This window comes from Sesamum indicum, linkage group LG3, assembly GCF_000512975.1.
Source record: "Sesamum indicum cultivar Zhongzhi No. 13 linkage group LG3, S_indicum_v1.0, whole genome shotgun sequence".
Taxonomy (NCBI): domain Eukaryota; kingdom Viridiplantae; phylum Streptophyta; class Magnoliopsida; order Lamiales; family Pedaliaceae; genus Sesamum; species Sesamum indicum.
The window spans coordinates 4,785,731-4,805,848 of NC_026147.1; the positions used below are offsets into that span (position 1 = coordinate 4,785,731).

Genomic DNA, 20,118 nt, shown 5'->3' on the forward strand with positions numbered 1-20,118 from the left:
TGCCTTACCAATTACCTGAATCGTCAACCATTGATCTTAAACCCATTCGATGGCTATAAACGACATGTGGCTACGTACAATTGATCATCTATAAATACTAGTTGATACATTTCACCAGGTATGCTATTTATTACTATTAGTTTGCTCTCTGCAACCCATATAACATTAACCTCAATATTAACTTAAGTATCGAAGGGTCTTAGTTGAAGTCATCCCAACAAACCTAACATTTTTATGTAGGTCAATCATTACTAATACGACTCGAGGTACTCATCCAAATTCATACTCCAAATCATCGCCAAGTCATAGCAAATGGTCAAATCAGTTCTAAGTAAGACCTCAATCTGGATCAACCTTCTACACTCACAAACAACAATTAATGACACAACCCTGTCAATTTTTAAATCTAACAATTATACCCTTTATTAGATAATTTTAAAAACTACTAATAATAACTTCTTTTTTTTTTTTTTACAAAAGTGACTCCATCTTATCTTAACATCGCTACATCAATTTTATTTTGTGCCGATAATATCTTAAATTAATTTTTTTAAATATAATTTGTTGATTTATATATTTTAATTTTATTTATAATATATTATAAAGCATAAAAAAATATTTATTATTTGCACATAAAATCGATGTGCCACAAACACAAATAAGATAAAAATATTACAAAATATTTTATATTTTTTTAAGAGAATGAGTTTATAAGATCGAGAGATAATATGTTAAAAATTATAAACTCTTTTAGGGAGAAAAAATAAAGCTTCAAACTTATTCTTTTAAAATTTTAACAAACTTCTTTGAACTACAAAATTGCCATTACTAAAAGTTTATTTCTAAAATAAGATATATATCAAATCTAAAAAACAAGAGCACTAAAAATACAGTTTTAGTGGCGCAAACATAACAATAATTATTACTCGCGGTCAAAATTTCAGCAGTACAACTCCCTTTATGCTGTACTGCAGACGAATTTCATAGAACAGAACGAATTTAAATAAGGAAACTAAATGCTAAATTCGTTTTCCTCAACTAAGCCCGAACTCCCCTGTTGAGGTTAACCATTCGGGTTGAAGCATCCACCTGACCGCTCCTGCCAGCTGAAGCCGACTGGTAGGTTCGCCCATGCCCCTCTTGATGTCGTGAGCCATGGTGAATATCACGCCGGGTTGAAGCATCCACCTGACCGCTCCTGCCAGCTGAAGCCGACTGGTAGGTTCGCCCATGCCCCTCTTGATGTCGTGAGCCATGGTGACCACCATATCGAGCCGTTCTGTCCTTCGATGCTCGGCCACCACCGGCATTATATCCAGTTCTACCACCACCGCCGCCTTGCCGGCCTTGTGAAAATGAGAACTCCTGCCATCTGTTACCTCCACCAGAAGCAGCTGCTGCGGCATAGTCTTGCCCTTCTTTGCGCCTAGGAGGCAGACCCTCCAACCCACCGCCACCAATGCGTGCCTCAATTGCTCTCTCGTTTGTTTCTGCAAGGATTGTGACTTTCTCCGTCAGCTGGAAAGCCAGAGCTTGCAGTCTAGTGTGCTTTACATCATGGAAGACGATGCAGAGAGTTGGTTGGTCCCAACTTGCGTGGAGCTCCTCATTGATCATCATCCTACTCAAGATGCTATGAGTCTGACCATCTGAGAGGTCAAACATCTTGGCCAGGTGTTCAAGGCTTAGGGATTCATATGAAGAGGAATATGTAAAAAGGTAGGTCCTCAAAGCCTCTTCCTTGATTTTAGCTTTCAGCATCTCAAGAACGTTATTTTTGTTGCGAAGCAACCTCCAGACATCAAGAGATTTGATAACATTGAAGGCCTTCTCAAAATCTCCCTGCTTAAGTGCCCTTGTGGCAGCCATTACATGGTCCCTGACATTTTCAGGAGGCCCGGTGAATGTTTGGCGGTCACTCACTTCAAGCAACCTTCGGAAAGTTTTACTTATGATCCTGCGTTTTGCATCATGTACGTTGGCTGCCATGTTAGGGACCTCCAGTAACATAGCACAAATCAAATGTACAGCTTCAAGAAGTTCAAGATTTATATGCATGTGGTACGGCATCTGTCGCCTTCTCTCCAACCGTTCCTGCACATTTTGAATAATTTGTTATTATAATGCTATTAAAACTAACAGAAGGAACTCTTAGAGGCAGATAGCGGTGATAAGCAGCTAAGATAACAACCACAACCTTGTAAAAAAGTTGCTTGTACAATCTCCTTTTCTCTTTCCTTTTTTTCCTTATTTCTTCCGTTCATGGATATGTAAAGAAACAGGTAGATGATTTTAGAATAACATTTATATTTTGCATGTCTATGAGATTGAGGTGGCTTCCAAATCAGATATCATGCAGCAAAGACTGATAAACTAGTAAATGTAGTTGATTTTGACATAGTAATTCCATAAAAAGTATGCAAATGAGCTGAGTCATGAATAAACAGCAATACCTGTTCCGGAGTCTTCTCATGATATCTGCTTTGGGAGACACCTTGTGCCAGCAATTCCTTCACCCTGCCAGCAGAATATAGTTCTGACAAGCAACTATGGGCTTCAGCAACAAGGCCCACCCTGAATGAACATAAACCAAGCTGTGCCATAGATCTGTTGAAAAGTATTTGGGTAGAAATATCCATATGCTGAATACTGTCCTGAAGATGGCTCATAAGCAATAAGTCACGGGATGTTGAAAACTCATCCAAGATTGCATGGTGGTATATATCACAAAGCATTGCACGAGCCTTTGTCCGTTCATCACCAGACTTGTAAATGAGTGAAACAAGGATGTCTATCAACGTCCTGCTACTCTCTGGAAATGTAGGTTTGCGTGGTACCAGCTGGGGAATTGCAACAAATGCTGGTGGAGCCCTACTCTCTTCCACAGCTTTTGTTTCTTCTCCAGACTCTACTTCTCTTCCTCCATTCTCCTGCTCAGCTAATTTCCTCATAGCATCATATACCTCTTGTGGCTTATAATATATGAGTTCAACACGTTTAAGAGCCACCTTTGAAGCACCCTTGTAATCCCCAATCTTTTCCAAATATTCCTGGACATTCTGAGCAAGAACTGAAAGCATGGGCTCGTCCCTAAGCCTCTCCACATAATCACGGGTATGTGGATCAATAACTTGAAGGCTCTTAAAAAATTCCACATCTACTCTTTCAACAAAGGCTACCAAATTACCCCAAATCCTAATTGTACCATTGAAATCAGCCCCTTTTTGGGTCTCATTCTCATCAGGCTCCACCATATCATCAACAACAATATTTGAGTACTGTGTTAATACGTCAAGTATGGTAAGCAAATTGTGAACACACTGTTTCCACACATTGATGGGCATGTGACCACTCAGACTAGGATTAACATCAAACTGTGCTGAGACAACACTGAAAAGAATTTCAAGCTTCTGAGCAGGGGTCTTGGCCACCCTCGTCAAGAAAGTGAGCTGCTCAACCAACTCTAGTCTGCCTGTCCCCTTCCTACCCCTAGCAGCAACAATCTCCTTAAACTTCTTATTTACAATGTCCCATGTAATTTGGCTAGGGTCCTTGAATTGCTTATCTATCATCTTATCTTTTTTGCTCAACATCTTCTCCCATCCAGAGCCACCCTCAGCACCCTCCTTTCCTGTTTCTTCGTCATCCTCACTCTCCTCAGATTCCAGAGTCGCAGGGTCCTCATCAAAATCATCCCCATCTTCATCCTCATCCTCGTCCTCGGGTTCTTGCTCATCCTCAACCTTTTCCTCAAAGAGTTCAGGCTTCTCTCTGTATTGGTCAATCAAATCCTCATATTGTTTATTGTTCTTCTTCAATTTCTGCTTCATTGAATTCAATGCCTTGGCATTACTACTACTCATTTTCTTTTTTGCCTCCTTATTTGCCAAGGCCTGATTCAAGAAATCCTCCAAAATTACAAGAGCCTTAATGTAAAGGTTTGGAGCCCTGTCAGACTCTGTAACCCTCATGACCTTCCCCAATTGCTTGTTAATCTTCTCAAAGCTCTCCTGCAGACTGACCCAGTCATTGATCTTCATGGCATTTTTCATCTGGTCAACAGTAGCAGACATCTCATCAAACCGCTTGTCCTTGACGCGACGGACAACACGCTTCTGCCCCTCAGAGTCATCACTGTCGCTAGCATTGCCCGAATAGTATCTGCTAGCAGCCGTAGCCGTGGTTGTCTCCACCGGGACACTGTCTTCTTGCTCGTCATAGTCACTCTCTTCCTCCTCAGAATCACTATCACCCTATAGACCAAGGAATTAAAAATTTATATAGTGATAAGCAGAAAGATAGACCCTCAGATAGAAAACACACAAATTCCGTACAATAATCCCCTTTTCAACTCTAAACTCGTTGCAAGCATCAGTTTCAGCACAGGTGTAGAAATAGAATCATTGCATAATCCCTTAAACGACTAAAAGTTACGACCACAATTCAGGTCCCAGCTACCAAATCAAAGTTAATGCCAAAATACAAACAATTCCCAAATCAAAGTGCAGAATTTAAAAATAAATATGACAAACAATAATGCATCAACAAGTCTAATATAAAAATTGAATCAGGAAATAGAAAACGATAATCCAATTCAAAGTGATACAAAACTAAAACCGACCTGAGTCCAAAATCTCGATGCCATTGTGTCTGACAATGTGAGAGCTAATTCCTCAGTAGTCTCCTAAAGAACAAACCTGGAAAGGATTGACATTGCAACAATAAAATTCAACTGAAACCCGTCCCTTCTCAAAAACATAAACAAAAATCTAATCCTACAACAGCTCGCAATCCTAAAAACCAGAAATTCCGATGCCTTATTCCACTTGCAAGATTCATAGTACAGAACCAGAAGCCACCAACAACATACACAAAAAACAAATAAACACAAAGATTCACCTATACATACCCTGATATAGATAAACAGAGAGAAAACTGTCAACTTCAGAAAATCAGATTTGTAGATTGAGTGGGGGAAAAAGAACCCTAAAAGCTTAAATCTATATATGCTTCTATATCATCTACTAAATCTACTAACCGTAAACGAAAAGACCGAATCAATGCTTTACAAATATCAAGTTTTTTTCCCTCCTACATTTCCTATTCTTTTCCTCGCATTCAATTTTTCTTTATCTCAAATCTTTATTTCTAAGTAATATTTTTTTCAAAAATAAGTTTGAGAGCTCATATCGCATCGAATCGTGTAGATATCTTTCTTATTTTATATGAATGGCAATTTATTTATCATTGTCAGTTATATTAATGTATTGATTGAACAAATATATTATTCAATCATTGAAATAAATTATTTTAATTTATTTATCATTATTAAAAAAATAATAAATAATTTTGTTTCATTGATTATGAAACTTAGTTTAATTGATAAAATTGAGGTAACAAGTTCCGACTCCATTAATATGTGGGCTTAATGTCTATTTCAATAATAGTTTATTGACATATATTAAAAAATTTCGTTTCTAACGCATGTTCTGAGTTAATAAATATTAAAAAAAAATCATAAACGTCTCAAAAACGATGTAGAAAAAAATTATAAAATTTGAAAAAAAACATATGGTAATAGTCATAAAAATATAATTTAAAATATTTATTTCAACCAAAATAATATTTAATTCACACATATCTATTTTAATTTTGTACCATTTATATCAACCAAAATAATCTTTCTTTTGTTTACTATAATAATTATATAGACACATATATTTGGAATTATTATTTGATGTAGTTGTTGTCGAAATTAATTAATAATATTATAATAGAAGTAATCAATAATATGTCAACCAATGAGCCTTAGTTTGGTTATCGAAATTGAGATCATGAATTTCAGCTCCAGCAATGTGTGGGCATTAATCTATTTTAATAGTAATTGTTGATTTATCGTAATAGCAGTTATTGACATGTATTGAAGTTTTATTTTTTAACATATCCATTGTACATACAAATAAATACATATTAAATATTGTAATCATTTTAAAAATATTGCATTTTATTTTTTTATTGCTCATATATTTTATAAGACACTTATTTGACAAAATGCTGATGAGGCCTATCTTAGTTGGTGAAACTGAGGCTTCAGAGGTAATGACGTATCTACCGAACAGTAGGTGCGTTGACCAACATGAATGATAATAATTAATTTATTTCAATTAATAATAATTCATCACTTTTATTTAAAGCAAAAGCCAATATTAGCCTTCAAACGGTCAAATTCCAAAAGTCAGAATTTGCCAATAGTTATAAAGGATTAAATTGAAATTAAATTTAAAAATTGAAGGATGCTTTTGTAATTATGAATATTTTAATATTATTTTTTAAGTGCATTTTTGACAGGACAAGTGGCCAAAATTACTGATTTTTTTTAAAAAAAAATCCTAGGTAATAATTATTATTTATTACTTATTGTTATATTAATAAAACAATACAATTTAGGTATTTCTATAAATAAATATGATATTTAATATTTATATATAACTTTTATTTATTATATATATATTTATAATACATATAATATATACTTATATATATATATATTTTAAAAAAGATTGATGTAATATCCCCTTATTGTTTAAAAAATTACTAATATTTGATAAAATTATGTAATATTTGGGTGGAGGACTTGAATTGTGAACTTGCCTTTGTTGTATTTTTTTTAAAAAAATAAAAATTATAAAAATAGCAGACAAGATGAATGAAAAAATATAAAAAAAAAACACTTAAAAATAACTAAAGATATAATGTCATAGTCTGCAAAAATATTTTGATCAGTTCGCAGCAAAATATAGATGAAAATCTAATAAATTGGATTAACTGTTAGACGACCATAAATCATGAAAGTAATCGTAATATTTTAAAATAAAGATGAGATATTTATAATTATATCAAATTATAGAAAAATTTATTATAATTTACTTTATAAATAACTTGATATAATCACTGGATCAATTTACCATGGACGCCAATCACATTCTTGATTTTAAGTTTAGGGTCCAGAGAAAGAAGTCAGATCCGACCCACCGATTGATTTGACCCGTTTAGAAGTGTACACAGATAGAAGAGAGAACCTGGAAGAAGACAAGAAAAACATATAAAAAATACAGACACTTGACGCACTGGCAAGCCAACTTGGCTGCCCAGTAAGGAAGAAACACTTGCCCGTTTGCCCATAAACCTCAGCATCATTAAACATTAAACTAATGTTCTGTTCCAGCAGCTGGACAATGCAACTCCCTATAAAAAGGCACAAGAAAGAAACCCTAGTTGTAATAAGCAGCCTCCATTCCATTGTCTCCTCATCACTCCTCTCTTTCCCCATTTTTACCAATATCCTCATGTTTCAATCATCTTCTTACCAATTAAGTTGCAAGAAATGTACAAAAATTCTTATCATTATACGTCATGACATGAGTTTTCGATTTCACTTATGTTTTATGAGGTATTGTATGTGGTGTTTCGGTGTTGTGGTTTTTGTTTGGGGTGTGGAGTCTGACGTAACGTGCAAAAACTTCCATCCGGTTGCGATAAATAATGTTGTGAGCAACACGGCCATATTTTGCACAAACTAAGTTGTAGTGATTAAGGCACTCCTCTTTTTTGTGTGTGTGTCCTTAATTTGCTGTTTTCTGAGAGGTTAGTGTTTCTACATCATACACTTGACTTTTCTTGGATTTTGCAGCATACATCTATTCATGAAATAACGATATATATATATATATATATAAATTATATTTTTAGTCTCATAAAATATGAATTTACTATTTTTAATTCTCTATTTTATTAGATTTTCAATATGATTGCAAAATTTAAAAAAGACTCGACACATTTAGCCATATAGTTACAAAAATACTGTAATGTGTATGTCTGTCAATTGTGTAAACAAACACATGATTGCATGTCTCTTTGTTGTTTATTTTTGACAAAATTTTGAAAATTGGAGTAAAAATATTGAATTTCTTTAATTTTGGAACTATTTAAAAATTTTGTAAAGTTAAGAGTTAAATATGATGAATTTTGTCGATTTTTAGACCATTCTAAAATTTTCGTAAAATAAAAAACTAAAATAATGAATTCCGGTCTTATTTCATTACAAATATTTGGTGTAATGACAATTAGGTAGTAAAGAATAGGAAAGGGATGTTGACAAGGTAGCATTAATTAAGTATTTAATTATGATGTAAGAAAGTTAGGTGAAAATATATCGAATTAATTCTATTTATGTACATTAAAAGTTTGTGATTAACTAACTAAGTAATTAAGTTACCGACATTAGTGTTATTTTTTTAAAATTTAATTTAATTACCTCATAGACGATGATATATATTTTTTATGCATCTCCAGTACTTATATTAGTACTCATACAGAAAAAATACTATCCATTCGTCCCGACGATGCTAAAACTATGATTAATAGTGTTTGATTATTTGATGTAATATAATTCTTTAAAAAAAATTCAATGATCATAATTATATTTATATTACTATTATAGATTATTAATAATAAATGTATAATGATAATTTTATCAGATTGCAATGACAATACATCTATTATTACTGAATTTATTATACATACATCTGTTATAAAAATATAATATTTAATAATAATTAATAATAAATAATCGTAGCAGAAATTCCCTTCACATTCTATCTCCTTGACATCCCAAATATCAATGTGGACTTCTGGTCCAGTTCAAAAGGACAAAGAGAGAAAGAGGTGCATAAAATATTAAAAAAATTCAAGATTTGTGGATAAATATTGGGTAAAATGCAATTAAGCCCTCTGTATTTTTTGAAATGCTTGAAATACTTCTTTGTGAAAAATAAAATAACAAAATTACAGGGGCGTTCTGCTGCATTTCCGAAATTACAGGGGATTTTTTGCTGTTTTATTTTTTACAAGAGGGTATTTTACACATTTTTCAAAATACAGGGGGCTAAATTGCTCTTTGCCCAATAAATATTTATCATGATTCCTAATTGTGGCTATGATTTGATCTTACTTGATGAAACAATAACTAAATAGTTGTTGCATAATTGTAATCAATTAGTATTTGCCACGACTGTTCACTTTTAATAGTAGTAATCAATAATAATAAAAATCATATTTTTTAAGTGAAACAAAATATAAAAATAATATAATTGCAAGAATTTGGGCATATTTTGAAATTTATAAATTTCATGATGTGTAGAGATCATGTACTCTTGTATGCAGGGAAAATGATTGATAAGGCCCGATTGAATAAAATATAGAATTAATAAAATAAATTAATATTTTTTGTTAGTATTTATCTATGGATTATTGCATCAAACCTCCGAGACCAAATAAATTTGGTCTTAAATCCACCCTTATCAGACGTTGTAAACGGCCTTACAAGATCGAATTTATCTTGGACAAGGAGAAATTTTTATACATCCATTTTTGGATACAAGGAAAAAGAAAAAAAACAAAAGTATTTTATGTATATTACAAACTCTAATTACAATTTGGAATTATGTATTTAGAAGGGACTTGGCTTTACATAGTAAGTTATTATATTTTACATCGAAAAAATCTTTTGATTTTACTATTTTAAATATACAAAATATTCGGTCCAAGACCATATAAATTTTACAGTGTGAGCATAGAAGTTAATAGTAGGAAACTTTTGAAAGAAAAATTGGTAAATTTTATTTTGGGAGTATTTTGGTATTCTTTTTCATAACAATATGATCAATTGAACAAGAAATCATAGTCATGCAAAAAGAAACCAAAAAAAGAAAAAAGATTAAAATCTAATTACTGTATTATTACAAAATAATGTTTCTACAAAAATACACTTAAAAGTTAGAATTAAAGCATGGCTGCTTTATTACAGATACCATTGTCTTAAATGCAGCTTTTCTTCTGATCAGACAACTATACTATTATTCTATATATGCAGCAGTGTCTAAATTCTTTGCTATGCATCAACAATTACAAAAAAATAAAAATAAAAAACTGTGATCATCAAAGAGTGGAGGACAAATCTTGCAAAAACATGAACAACTACAAAGATTTAAATGCAATAAGAAAAGGTCCAAACTCAAACCAATGGATTGTTCTTAGTACTAGCTGAGCTCAACTTGAAGTGAAAAATGCATGTTGCATCAGACATTTGCTTAGCTTGTGGAGGCATCAATGCCATGGAGTTAGAGCTCCAGAAGTGATGATCACAGTTCTTGATGATCTCTTCTCTGTAAACCCATTCTTCCTCTTCATTTTTGTGATCTGATCCACCGTTTTCGGAGCAAGAAACGGCAACTTTTCGCCAGTTCCACCATATCCTCAGCATGATGTACAGCAGAAACAAGCATATCAAAGTGGAGGTGAACACAATGGCCACTATGATTCCAGCAACTTGAGATTCTGACAGCCATTTTCTCATGTGTCCCGATGATTCCGAACAAGAAACTAGTGGTGGGCCGCATAGCTTATCATTGCCAAGGAAAGAGCTTAGTGTGAATCCTGAAAAAGTAGGTGGGAGCTGGCCCTGGAGATGATTGCTCGACAGATTAAGCCTGTGGAGGCTGGATAACTTTCCTAGTGAAGCTGGAACTTTTCCTTCTAGTTGATTGAAGGAAAGATTCAATCTTTCTAGCTTCACAAGGTTTCCAATGGATGATGGGATTTCGCCTGAAAGGCGGTTGAAACTCAGGTCTAAAACAACTTGTAGCTCGCTGAGTGTGCCTATCTCGGGCGGTATGGGACCGGTAAGGCCGTTTTCTGAAAGCCTGAGCTCATAGAGCTTCTTGCACTGCTGGATTGTGGAAGGGATGGAACCGGAGAGATTGTTTTTCTGAAGGTTTAAGACGTTTAAGAAGTTGAGATTTCCAATCTCTGGTGGGATGGGACCTGATAGTCTGTTGCTATGTAGAGAGAGCTTGAGCAATCTAGAGCAGTTCCCAAGTTCTGACGGTATACTTCCACTGAAGGTATTGGATGAAAGATCTAGTTCACCCAGATCTTGTATGCTACCTAACCATGTGGGAATCATCCCGAAGAAACGATTATTGCTAAGCATAAGGTGGCCAAGCTTTGTCAGGGCTGAAAGCTCGGTTTCTAGCTCCCCTGTCAGGTTGTTGAATGATAAATCAAGAAAGTGGAGCTCCTTCAGTTGGTTGAACTCAGAAGGAATGTTGCCGGTGAGAAAGTTATGCGCAAGGCGGAGACGTGTCAGGTTTCTAGACATGGCTAGCTCAGATGGGATGTTATTTGAGAAACTATTGTTGGTTAAGTCTAAAACTGTTAACGAATTTGAACCGGTAAGGGGAACAATGCTACCACTTAACCGGTTGTGAGAAAAGTTGACGATGCTAAGGTTTTTAAGATGGAAAAGGGATTCTGGAAGTGGCCCTGATAGTGAATTGTTGTACAGAGTGACAAGAAACAGGTCTGAAAGGAATCCGAATGTTGATGGCACTGATCCAGAGAGCTTGTTATCAGCCAAGACCAGTCTTTGAAGCTTTCTGCAGTAGCCGAGGCTCGATGGAATAGGACCAGACAGTTCGTTCTGCCTCAGCTGAAGGAGAACCAAATTCTTGAGCTTCCCAATTGTTGGTGGAATAGCTCCTGAAAAATGGTTTCCAAAGAAATCAACCTCTGCCAAGCTTGAGCAGTTTGTTAACTCTCTTGGGATCGTTCCTGACATTTGGTTGTCGTAGAGGTATAAAGTGCTTAACTTCTGCAGTTTTCCGATTTCTGCTGGAATCCTTCCTGTGATCATGTTACCAAAGAGAAACAAGCTCTCCAAGTTGCTCATATTTCCAATCTCAGGAGGTATAATTCCTGTGAAGCTGTTGTTGTTGAGCAGGAGATCAGTGAGATTTTCCAGCTTGCCGAGGTCGGCCGGTAGAGAGCCGCCGATGTTGTTACCAGACAGGTCTAGTTGCTGGAGGGAAGTGCAATTCAATATATCCGCTGGAAAGTCACCAGAGAGATCATTATCAGCCAGAAAAAGTTGGCGTAGATTCGAGTTTCTGATGCAAAGATTTTCAGGAATGCTTCCTGTGAAGAAGTTCTCAGACAGGACTAAAACTTCAAGATTCTTGAGCTTAGTGTTGAACAGGTTTATCGGCCCTGAAAGATTGTTCCTGGACAGGTCAAGAGTCTCCAACTCAGCCAAGTTGTTGAGTTCCAGTGGAATTTCACCTCCTAATTCATTTCCCTGCAAGTTCAGGTACTTCAAATTCGACAGATGGCTTAACTCCACGGGGATCGATCCAGAAAGGCTGTTGTTGGCTAAATTCAAGATTTCAAGTGACTCAAGATCACCTACTGATCCAGGGATTTTCCCTTCAATCCTATTGTTTGATGCTGCAAAATTTTGCAGCTTTTTGCAGCCACCAATCTCTTCTGGTATAACCCCACCAATACTATTCTGCTGCAAGTCCAAAAACTTCAGATTCTTCAGGTTTCCAATCTCTTCTGGTACACTTCCACTGAACTGACAATACGCAAGGCCTAAAACCGTCAGCTCCGTCAAGTTACCGATGGCTGGCACAATTCGGCCCATCAGCAGGTTATCTCCAATTCTGAGCACTTGCAGCTTCTTCAAAAGGCCAATCTCCGTCGGGATCACACCGGTGAGTGAATTCGAGAAAAGCTGAAGTTCTCTGAGATTTTGAAGCTTCCCAATATCAGGTGGGATAGGGCCAGTGAGGTAGTTTTGAGATAAGTCCACTCTTTCAAGAAAGGTGAGCTTTGAGAACTCCGGGGAGATGACTCCATTCAGACCAGAACCAGACAGGTTTAGAGACAAAACATGGTTTTTGTCATCTGTACATGTGACTCCGTACCAGGTACACATGCTGGTTTCTTGCAACCAGTTGTTGAGAGCTCCAAAGGGATCCACGAATTCCGTCTTTATTCTCAGTAGCCAGTATGAATCAGAGGAGTTATCTCCAAAAATGGGATCAAAAAATGTAGCAAGTAGTGTAAGGAAAAGCATCAGATGACAGAAGTGAAGAGTTCCCATTACAAACTTTGTAAAGTCTGAGGTTAGTATTTATTACATATAGATGGACTTCAAGCCAGAAACAAAGGAATGAAATTGGAGAAGGGATAAGATTGAGAGGGGCTAAAGATTGATTCAGGACAACAAAAGCTTGGAGATTTATATGTATAGTTTCATGGGAATAGTCTGTCTGCTGCCTAATCCCTTCACAAGAAAGTTGATGGCAGCATTGTTTATGGACTTAGACAAAATTCTTTAACATTGTTAGTCACCTTTTACCTTTTCGGAGATTTTGCTAAAAGCTTGGGATATTTTTATAGGTTGTCTCTCAGTGTAATCATAGAAGTATGGAACATGTTTTAGTTGCTTTTGAGGTGAAGAAACAAGAGAAGATAAGATAGAAAAGAAGCAAGAGAGCCCACTAGGCCATGTTTGTTAAAATTCAAGAAAATTAGGTGGGGGATCTCCCAAGTCTATGTCATGGTTGGATATAAGCAAAATTCCAATATATATTATAGTAGAGAGAGTTGAACTTGAAGGAGATCTGAAAAGGGAATATAGAGAAGTAGATATATTTGAATTTGACTACTTGTATTATGGGATGAGGTCAAATGAACTTCAGCAATTGTCAACTTTGATTGGTATGAATCCATCATGTCAATTTCTTATTAGGACTGCAAAATCCATGCTTAGTGGACAATCTTTTTTCCAAACACCCCCTAGCTTTTGTACATCAATTGATCCAAGTAATTAGCATACTAACAATCAAGAAATCATGGACAAGAAAATCCTCTGAGATTTTCAGGGTACAATGTACCATAATGACCATGTACGTACATCTCATATATCCTGTCCTAAAAGATTTCAATTCCTTAAACTTTTGTTTTGAATTGTTTTTTGTGGCATTTTAATGAATTTCAATTCATATAATATGTATAGAGTCATTTAAAATCTTTACTTTAATACTTGTTTTGCTTGCATGGATTTTCATAGAAAATTCTTAACTTATTGAATTTTCGCCCTTTTGATTTCCTTAAGTTAGTATTGTTTTTAAATAAATCATAAATAATTAAGTTAAATTAAAGTAACTAATAGTATAGAAGTGCAAAAGTATATATATTGAATATAAGAATGAATTTAAACTATTTTACTAACTATTAATTACAAATAATTCAACATTTTAAATTTCAAATAATTGATAAATATAAAGTATTATTTGACATCAAAATTAGTTTCAAATCATATTACTAACCAACTCATCTAAGCAAATTTATGAATCTTTTGGATAATTAAAGATAAATAATCATACACTTACCTGAATTTAAATAAAAATAAAAGATATTTTCTTACATGGCAAAATAAGAAAGTCAAACAGACTATTCAAGTATGCAAATGCATGATGCTTACCTGGATTATGTTTCTATTTTATTATATATAAATTAAATAAAATTTAAATTTTTTTTTAAAAAAATACATCGATAGTTCTAAATTAATCAACATATTATTATTACAATATGCAGCATATAATATATCACTATTTTTAAATCAACCAACAAATTCTGAACAAAGAAACAACATACTATTACTGAAAGTAGGTTAAATCTTACGTCCATAAAACTCGAATTCACAACCTCGACCTCGTAATTGAATACTTGTGCATTTAGCTACCCCTACAACTTCAACCTGCTCTTGTATTATTCAAGATTGTCAAATACCCTTATAAGTTTGGTTGAATTCCTCCTCTTTTTCTCATTTGGTATATGATAAATAATCTTCTCTAACCAAATCCCACCTAATACCTATTTCAATACAAGAAGAAAACACAAGCCAAGAACCACTCCACTTCACTAGCTATAATCTTCCATCAAAGCATGCAACCCTAAACATAAAACCCCATATGGAGTTGTACTTTTGGGCAAGCAGAGAGGCACCCTTTGTCCCATTCAGCCCACCAAGGAGGAAAAAACAATGGGTTTATGGCTGAATCTGATGCTAAGACAGTACAGATATGTGAAGACAAACAAAGAAGTCAGCTTCAAGAGTGCAAATTTGCATTGACAGTGAACATACATGCAGCATTTTTGCTTACTTAGCTTTCATTTTTTGTGTGCTCTTTAAGCTTTTTTGAGTTGCTTTGTAGTCCAGGCTCTAAGTAGAAGCAACCACTTGTGATTGCAAATGGATCCATTAGAGTTTGTCCCATCACCAAAAAAAAGAAAAAAAAAAAAAGAAGAAAATCCAGTTTCACAAGAAATCAATGTGTTTGCAGTTCACTTTGGTATTTATATTTAGCATCCATATATTATTTGTGATATTAATAATATTATTCTTGAGATTTTTGCGTAGGTACGTAAATTGAATTTTTGTTTAAAAATTTATAGAGAGTATTTGATGTTGATGGTCATTATATAAGGTCGACGTACGTATGTTTTCAACAAGAAAAATGTTGCCTTGATTTATTATGAAATAAAGTAATTCAAAAATTATAGAGAATTATTTATAGGGAAATTTGAAGGTGTTGCTGGTACTAGAAGAAATATAATTTTTCGCTACAATTAATTATTATAATTAAAAGAAAAAAATCATGTCAGATAAAAAATAATCATAACTTTATAATAATCATCAAAATTATATTACGTGTTACCCTTTGTGAGTCGAATCGTGTAAATTATACAAACTCTTGATTGTTACTTAAGCAAGAGAGTGCAAAAAAGTCTCAAACAAATCAAATAAACATTAGTTCTTTGATGCAACAAGTCATGGACATTTGTACATCCATGTGAAGAATAATTTCTTGTCACCACCTAATCCTACCCTTTTATCTAATGTTCCATTCTGTAGTAAAACAAACAGAATGCAGACATAGGAAAACACCAACTCTCCAATTAAGAATGTAATGAAAGTGCATAATTGAGATTTGACTTATCACACTACCAAATAAACCAGGGAATGTTAGATAAGGCACAAAATCCAAAGGAGAAGGTAACATTATTGATGCACTGAATGTGAAACATATACATAATTAAAGCATAGAGCCAAAAGTTATCATGTGTGGAGAAGAACAAATTAAATACCCCTTTCATAAATTATCCTTCATGATCTTTATTTTTATTTGTTTATTGTTGCATAAGTGTACTCTTTCACCAAATTAGGTTGCAAATATTTCAAGTTGCATCAATAATAATTAGGGATAATTAGGTTTATACTCCTAATTTATGATTTATTTACACAAATTATTTATGTATTTTGCGTAATTACAAAAATCATTTCTGACAGCTAAAAAATAGGAATAATTTGTGTAATGATGTTGAAGTTTCTAACAGATATATGTATAATTTTTAAAGAAAAATAGGTGATTTGTATAAATGGTGTTGACATTTCTGATAAGTGTATGTGCAATTTTTTAAAAAATAGGAGTAATTTGTGTAAATAGACTATAGGCGAAGAAGTGTAGATGTAATTATCTATAATGATTTAGAGTAAATAATATTGACACCTCTTGAAGTTATGTTTAACGACACAAGCACTTCCGACCCTTTGCAAAATTGCAAGCACATCTCCAATTGTAATGCACATCGACACTCCTATTAGAGAAAAAAACTTACACAGATATCTCCTGAGCCAATTCCATCGACATCCCACAAGGGATGTACTTACAGAAATTAAACCTAATTGTCAGGAATGTCCATGTAATTTACCTTGCAAGATTTGATTTTCCATGGAGTTGTAAGAAGGATTCTGAGTTCTTAGCAAAGAACAAGAATAAAGACCTTGTAACACTTGGTGGCTAGGAAGAAAAAGCAGTGCTTTATTAATGGAGTCATTAGCATTTGTGTATATTTTCTTATGGTTTTCATAAGAAGTTGACATTGTATTGTTGGTAGTTTGTTTAAACACATTTAGCTTTGGCAGTCAACATCATCAGTATCTGGTGGTCCTGTTGAGCGGCATGAAGTGTCTTATCTAACGTTACACTATTTTTAGAGGAATCCTAATATATAGTCGAAAAGTTGCTGTCTATTTATCCTAATAAAAAGACAGGAGCAACTATGGACGTAAGAGTATTCTGCAAAACAATATCTTCCCACCTACCGTTCATCGACTGGATGCAAGATGTTCAAACTCGTCGGTAGAAACACAAAAGGGACAGTGTAATCAAGCATCAAAAGCAGAAACCGGCTGCATAGCACGAGCAGAGCTCAACTTCATGTAGGGGAAGGACATAAAGACACTATCGATGCATATATCCAGAAGCTGTCATGATCTCAAAGTAACAACAGCATAATCTGAAAGACTAAACGAGAGCTTATTCTTCAAACTATACAATAATATCATCTTTATATCGAATGTATACCTAAAGATGAAGTCGTATAACCAACATTCAGAAGATAAATCACCTCCAGTGAAAGATCAGTGAGTAAGTGATATCATTCAGGGCTTGAAAGAGCCACTGACGTTCACATTTGCTATTCTTAACTGTTATCAAGAACCAATTACTTCTTAATGCTACCTTCAACATTCATGGAAATCTAGCCACTGGAAGCTGCCATGTGCTACTCAGAAACTTTGCAAATAAGCAATAACATCCAGATACTCAATCTTGGCGCCGTCCTATTCCAATCAAAGAGAGGAATAAAACGCTACTGCTTCCATCTGAGTTCTGAGCTAGCGCTGAAGACGTGGCTACAAGCCTGTGGGGCTGTAAGCCAAGGAGCTAGACGACCTGCCTATTCCAACCAGAGGAAGGAATAGAGCAGGTTTACCTTTTCTATCCTCTCTTAACTATGAACTAGTACTTGTGGTTGGGGACTCGGAGTTAGATGCTAGAGTTACAGAGCTATTGAGCTAGGTTTGTTCATTTTTTTCGCAAACAATACCAATCGAAGATTAAAAGAGTTCATTCCTATGTGAGTAAGTGAAGAAAAGTCAACAAGTTTCCAGCCAGATAAAGAACACAGTAGGAAAGTACCAATTTGGATATCTCACCAAAACAAAATAAATAGCAGTTTTGTTGCAAAGTGTTTTCTTCTGGAGACACTTAAGGTACAGTACTATTAGTTGCAAAAGAATCATCTTACAAGCAAGAATTTAAGTGAAGCTGAGAATTCTCGAATGAACATAAAGACAAACCCCATACAGAACAAAAGAATACAGAAACTTTCATTGCCTTATCATTAGCTAGATTCATCTTTAACAGACGGTGATGAATATACTCAATGGTGGGTGTGTACTCTTTATTATTGATTTACCTTCAAATTTGTTCAACAACCACAATATATATCCGACTATGAATTATGACAATTACAAGTACTATTAGTCAATTCCAAAAAGATGAATATGCAATAAGTTCCAACTTCCCCTAATGTCTTATTGCTGAGTGGAGGCAGATGGAAAATATCTCATGATGAAACTCGAAAGTGACCAAATACAGATGACGCCGAGAAACTGAAGGACATTCAGAAGTGTACTTAACGAACCATTTATAGCCACGTTGTGTGGTGTCATCTCAGCTCCTTTCAACGTGAAAGAGAGAGCAGTTACCAGTTGTGCTGCCCTATTCAGTTGGTGCAACCTATAAACCTTCACAGCATCGAAAGGAAAAGAATATGCATAAATAATTAGTCACCAACGCCATACCATTGCACAGACAATATAAGTGTTTTGAACACTAAGGTGAAATCTCAGTCCAAAAATAAGTATGAATGAAATGGCAGTTTGTACAATGACTAAGCATATGAGGCAAATCAAGAGCTTTATCCATGAGAAACAGGGAACAACAATGGACCTCATAACATGATGTCTAAAACAGGAGGATGATAAAAATAGTATGATTTTACCAACTCGAGAATACTTAATAACTATTAATAAATATTTTTTTAAAAAAAATATAAACGAATGATGGATGTCATGAAACTATGTGGCTCCTCACCTAGAATTATGCTTTGTCCTGAATAATAATGCCACTAACTAAATGATCACTTTTCGGTCCCGCAGTAATTTGCATCAACATTCAGTAAATAATTCAGCAAATTAAAAGTTCACTGAGCTTACTTGGAAGACTATTGGTATGGCAGGCCATGAAGGCGACCCAATATATCTTGCATATTGCTCAAATGCAAATTGGACAACAATGCCAACCAGGTAGGGAGCCAGAGTAGCAGAAGCTGCTGGGCCAGTCCAAGGCCAGACAAATCCCATAGTCACCATTGGGATTATAAGACTAAGAACCAAGACAGCTACGGAAGATATACGGTATCCCAAATGAGGGACAAGGTTTCGGCTTGTTGCAGCATATGTGAGATCCTTAGGCCTCCTCAGATAGTCTATCAGGAGAAGAAAAACAGCAACTCCACAGTAGAAAAGGGCTTCCGTAAAGAATAAAATCAGAAAATCTGCACATACAAGAATGAATAAATACTCCACAGAAGCCAAAATAAATCCGAACCCATAGCAGAAACACAACAAGCTCATGTACTTTGGAGAGTATGCAAAGTTCTTTGACGAACAGCAACTCTATGAGGGTTAATTTTTAGAAAAGTTTCCATGTTGCATGTGCCATGCTATTGAAAGGACAAACAGATCATCAACTATCAGGCAAGTGACGACAGTAACAGGTCCATTTAGAACATTCAATTGCTTCCCTCACACTCTGGTGAAACTATATCATGCATCAGTATCATGAATAATAGGTAACAAAATACTAGACAAAAAGGAACTAAATATTGCAATTGCAAGTTGTTGCAATGCCAACATTCTTAGAAGTACTAATTATCCTGCCGTATTTTGGTTTTCGGTTCAGAAGCAGAAAATTCAATAAATGATGTCAGCCATCAGGAGCAGGAAAGAAACAAATAACAAATAGACAAACTTTAAAGGAGTAACCTAAACAGAATTAGTTTTTCCTACCAGTTAATAAAGAATCCTCAAATATTGAGGAGAGTATTCTGCGCAAGTAAAGTGAAGGAAAGACAAATGATGCAACAAGGACTGTGGGACCGAAGAGCCACAATAGGTTATTTTGATTATTTGTCTGGCTAGGAACCAGAATTGTATCTTCTCTTCTTGATATAGCTCCATAAAATGAAATAAATCCTGGTCGTCCACCAGCTCCATCATAGGAAATATTTCCGGAGGTG

At 34.7% G+C, this 20,118-nt stretch overlaps 3 protein-coding genes across 6 annotated transcripts in view; all 3 read right to left on the reverse strand.

Annotated features, from left to right (window-relative positions):
* Window positions 802–5,152, reverse strand: LOC105157243 (eukaryotic translation initiation factor 3 subunit C-like). 4 transcript variants are annotated; one of them, XM_011073598.2, is made up of 5 exons: window positions 5,039–5,152; window positions 4,622–4,697; window positions 2,454–4,253; window positions 1,245–2,094; window positions 802–1,145 (listed from the first exon to the last, which is right to left on the reverse strand). In XM_011073598.2, the coding sequence occupies exons 2-5, from the start codon at window positions 4,643–4,645 to the stop codon at window positions 1,039–1,041; spliced, it is 2,781 nt and encodes a 926-aa protein (XP_011071900.1). In that variant the 5' UTR covers window positions 4,646–4,697; window positions 5,039–5,152; the 3' UTR covers window positions 802–1,038. The 4 variants fall into 4 exon arrangements, with proteins under 4 accessions (XP_011071900.1, XP_011071899.1, XP_020548470.1 ...); XM_011073597.2 differs by having other exon boundaries at window positions 4,910–5,043; XM_020692811.1 differs by lacking the exon at window positions 5,039–5,152 and having other exon boundaries at window positions 4,622–4,888.
* Window positions 9,996–13,542, reverse strand: LOC105157244 (LRR receptor-like serine/threonine-protein kinase GSO1). Its single transcript, XM_011073599.2, has one exon. It carries the CDS (start codon window positions 13,001–13,003, stop codon window positions 10,073–10,075), a length of 2,931 nt encoding a protein of 976 aa, XP_011071901.1. The 5' UTR covers window positions 13,004–13,542; the 3' UTR covers window positions 9,996–10,072.
* The window catches only part of LOC105157245, a gene marked incomplete in the record, with an annotated part of 3,759 nt that continues 1,827 nt past the window's right edge, over window positions 18,187–20,118 (reverse strand). The window contains 3 exon segments of the mRNA XM_011073601.2: window positions 18,187–18,562; window positions 19,034–19,374; window positions 19,889–20,118. Of these exon segments, the coding sequence (XP_011071903.1) occupies window positions 18,350–18,562; window positions 19,034–19,374; window positions 19,889–20,118 (784 nt within the window).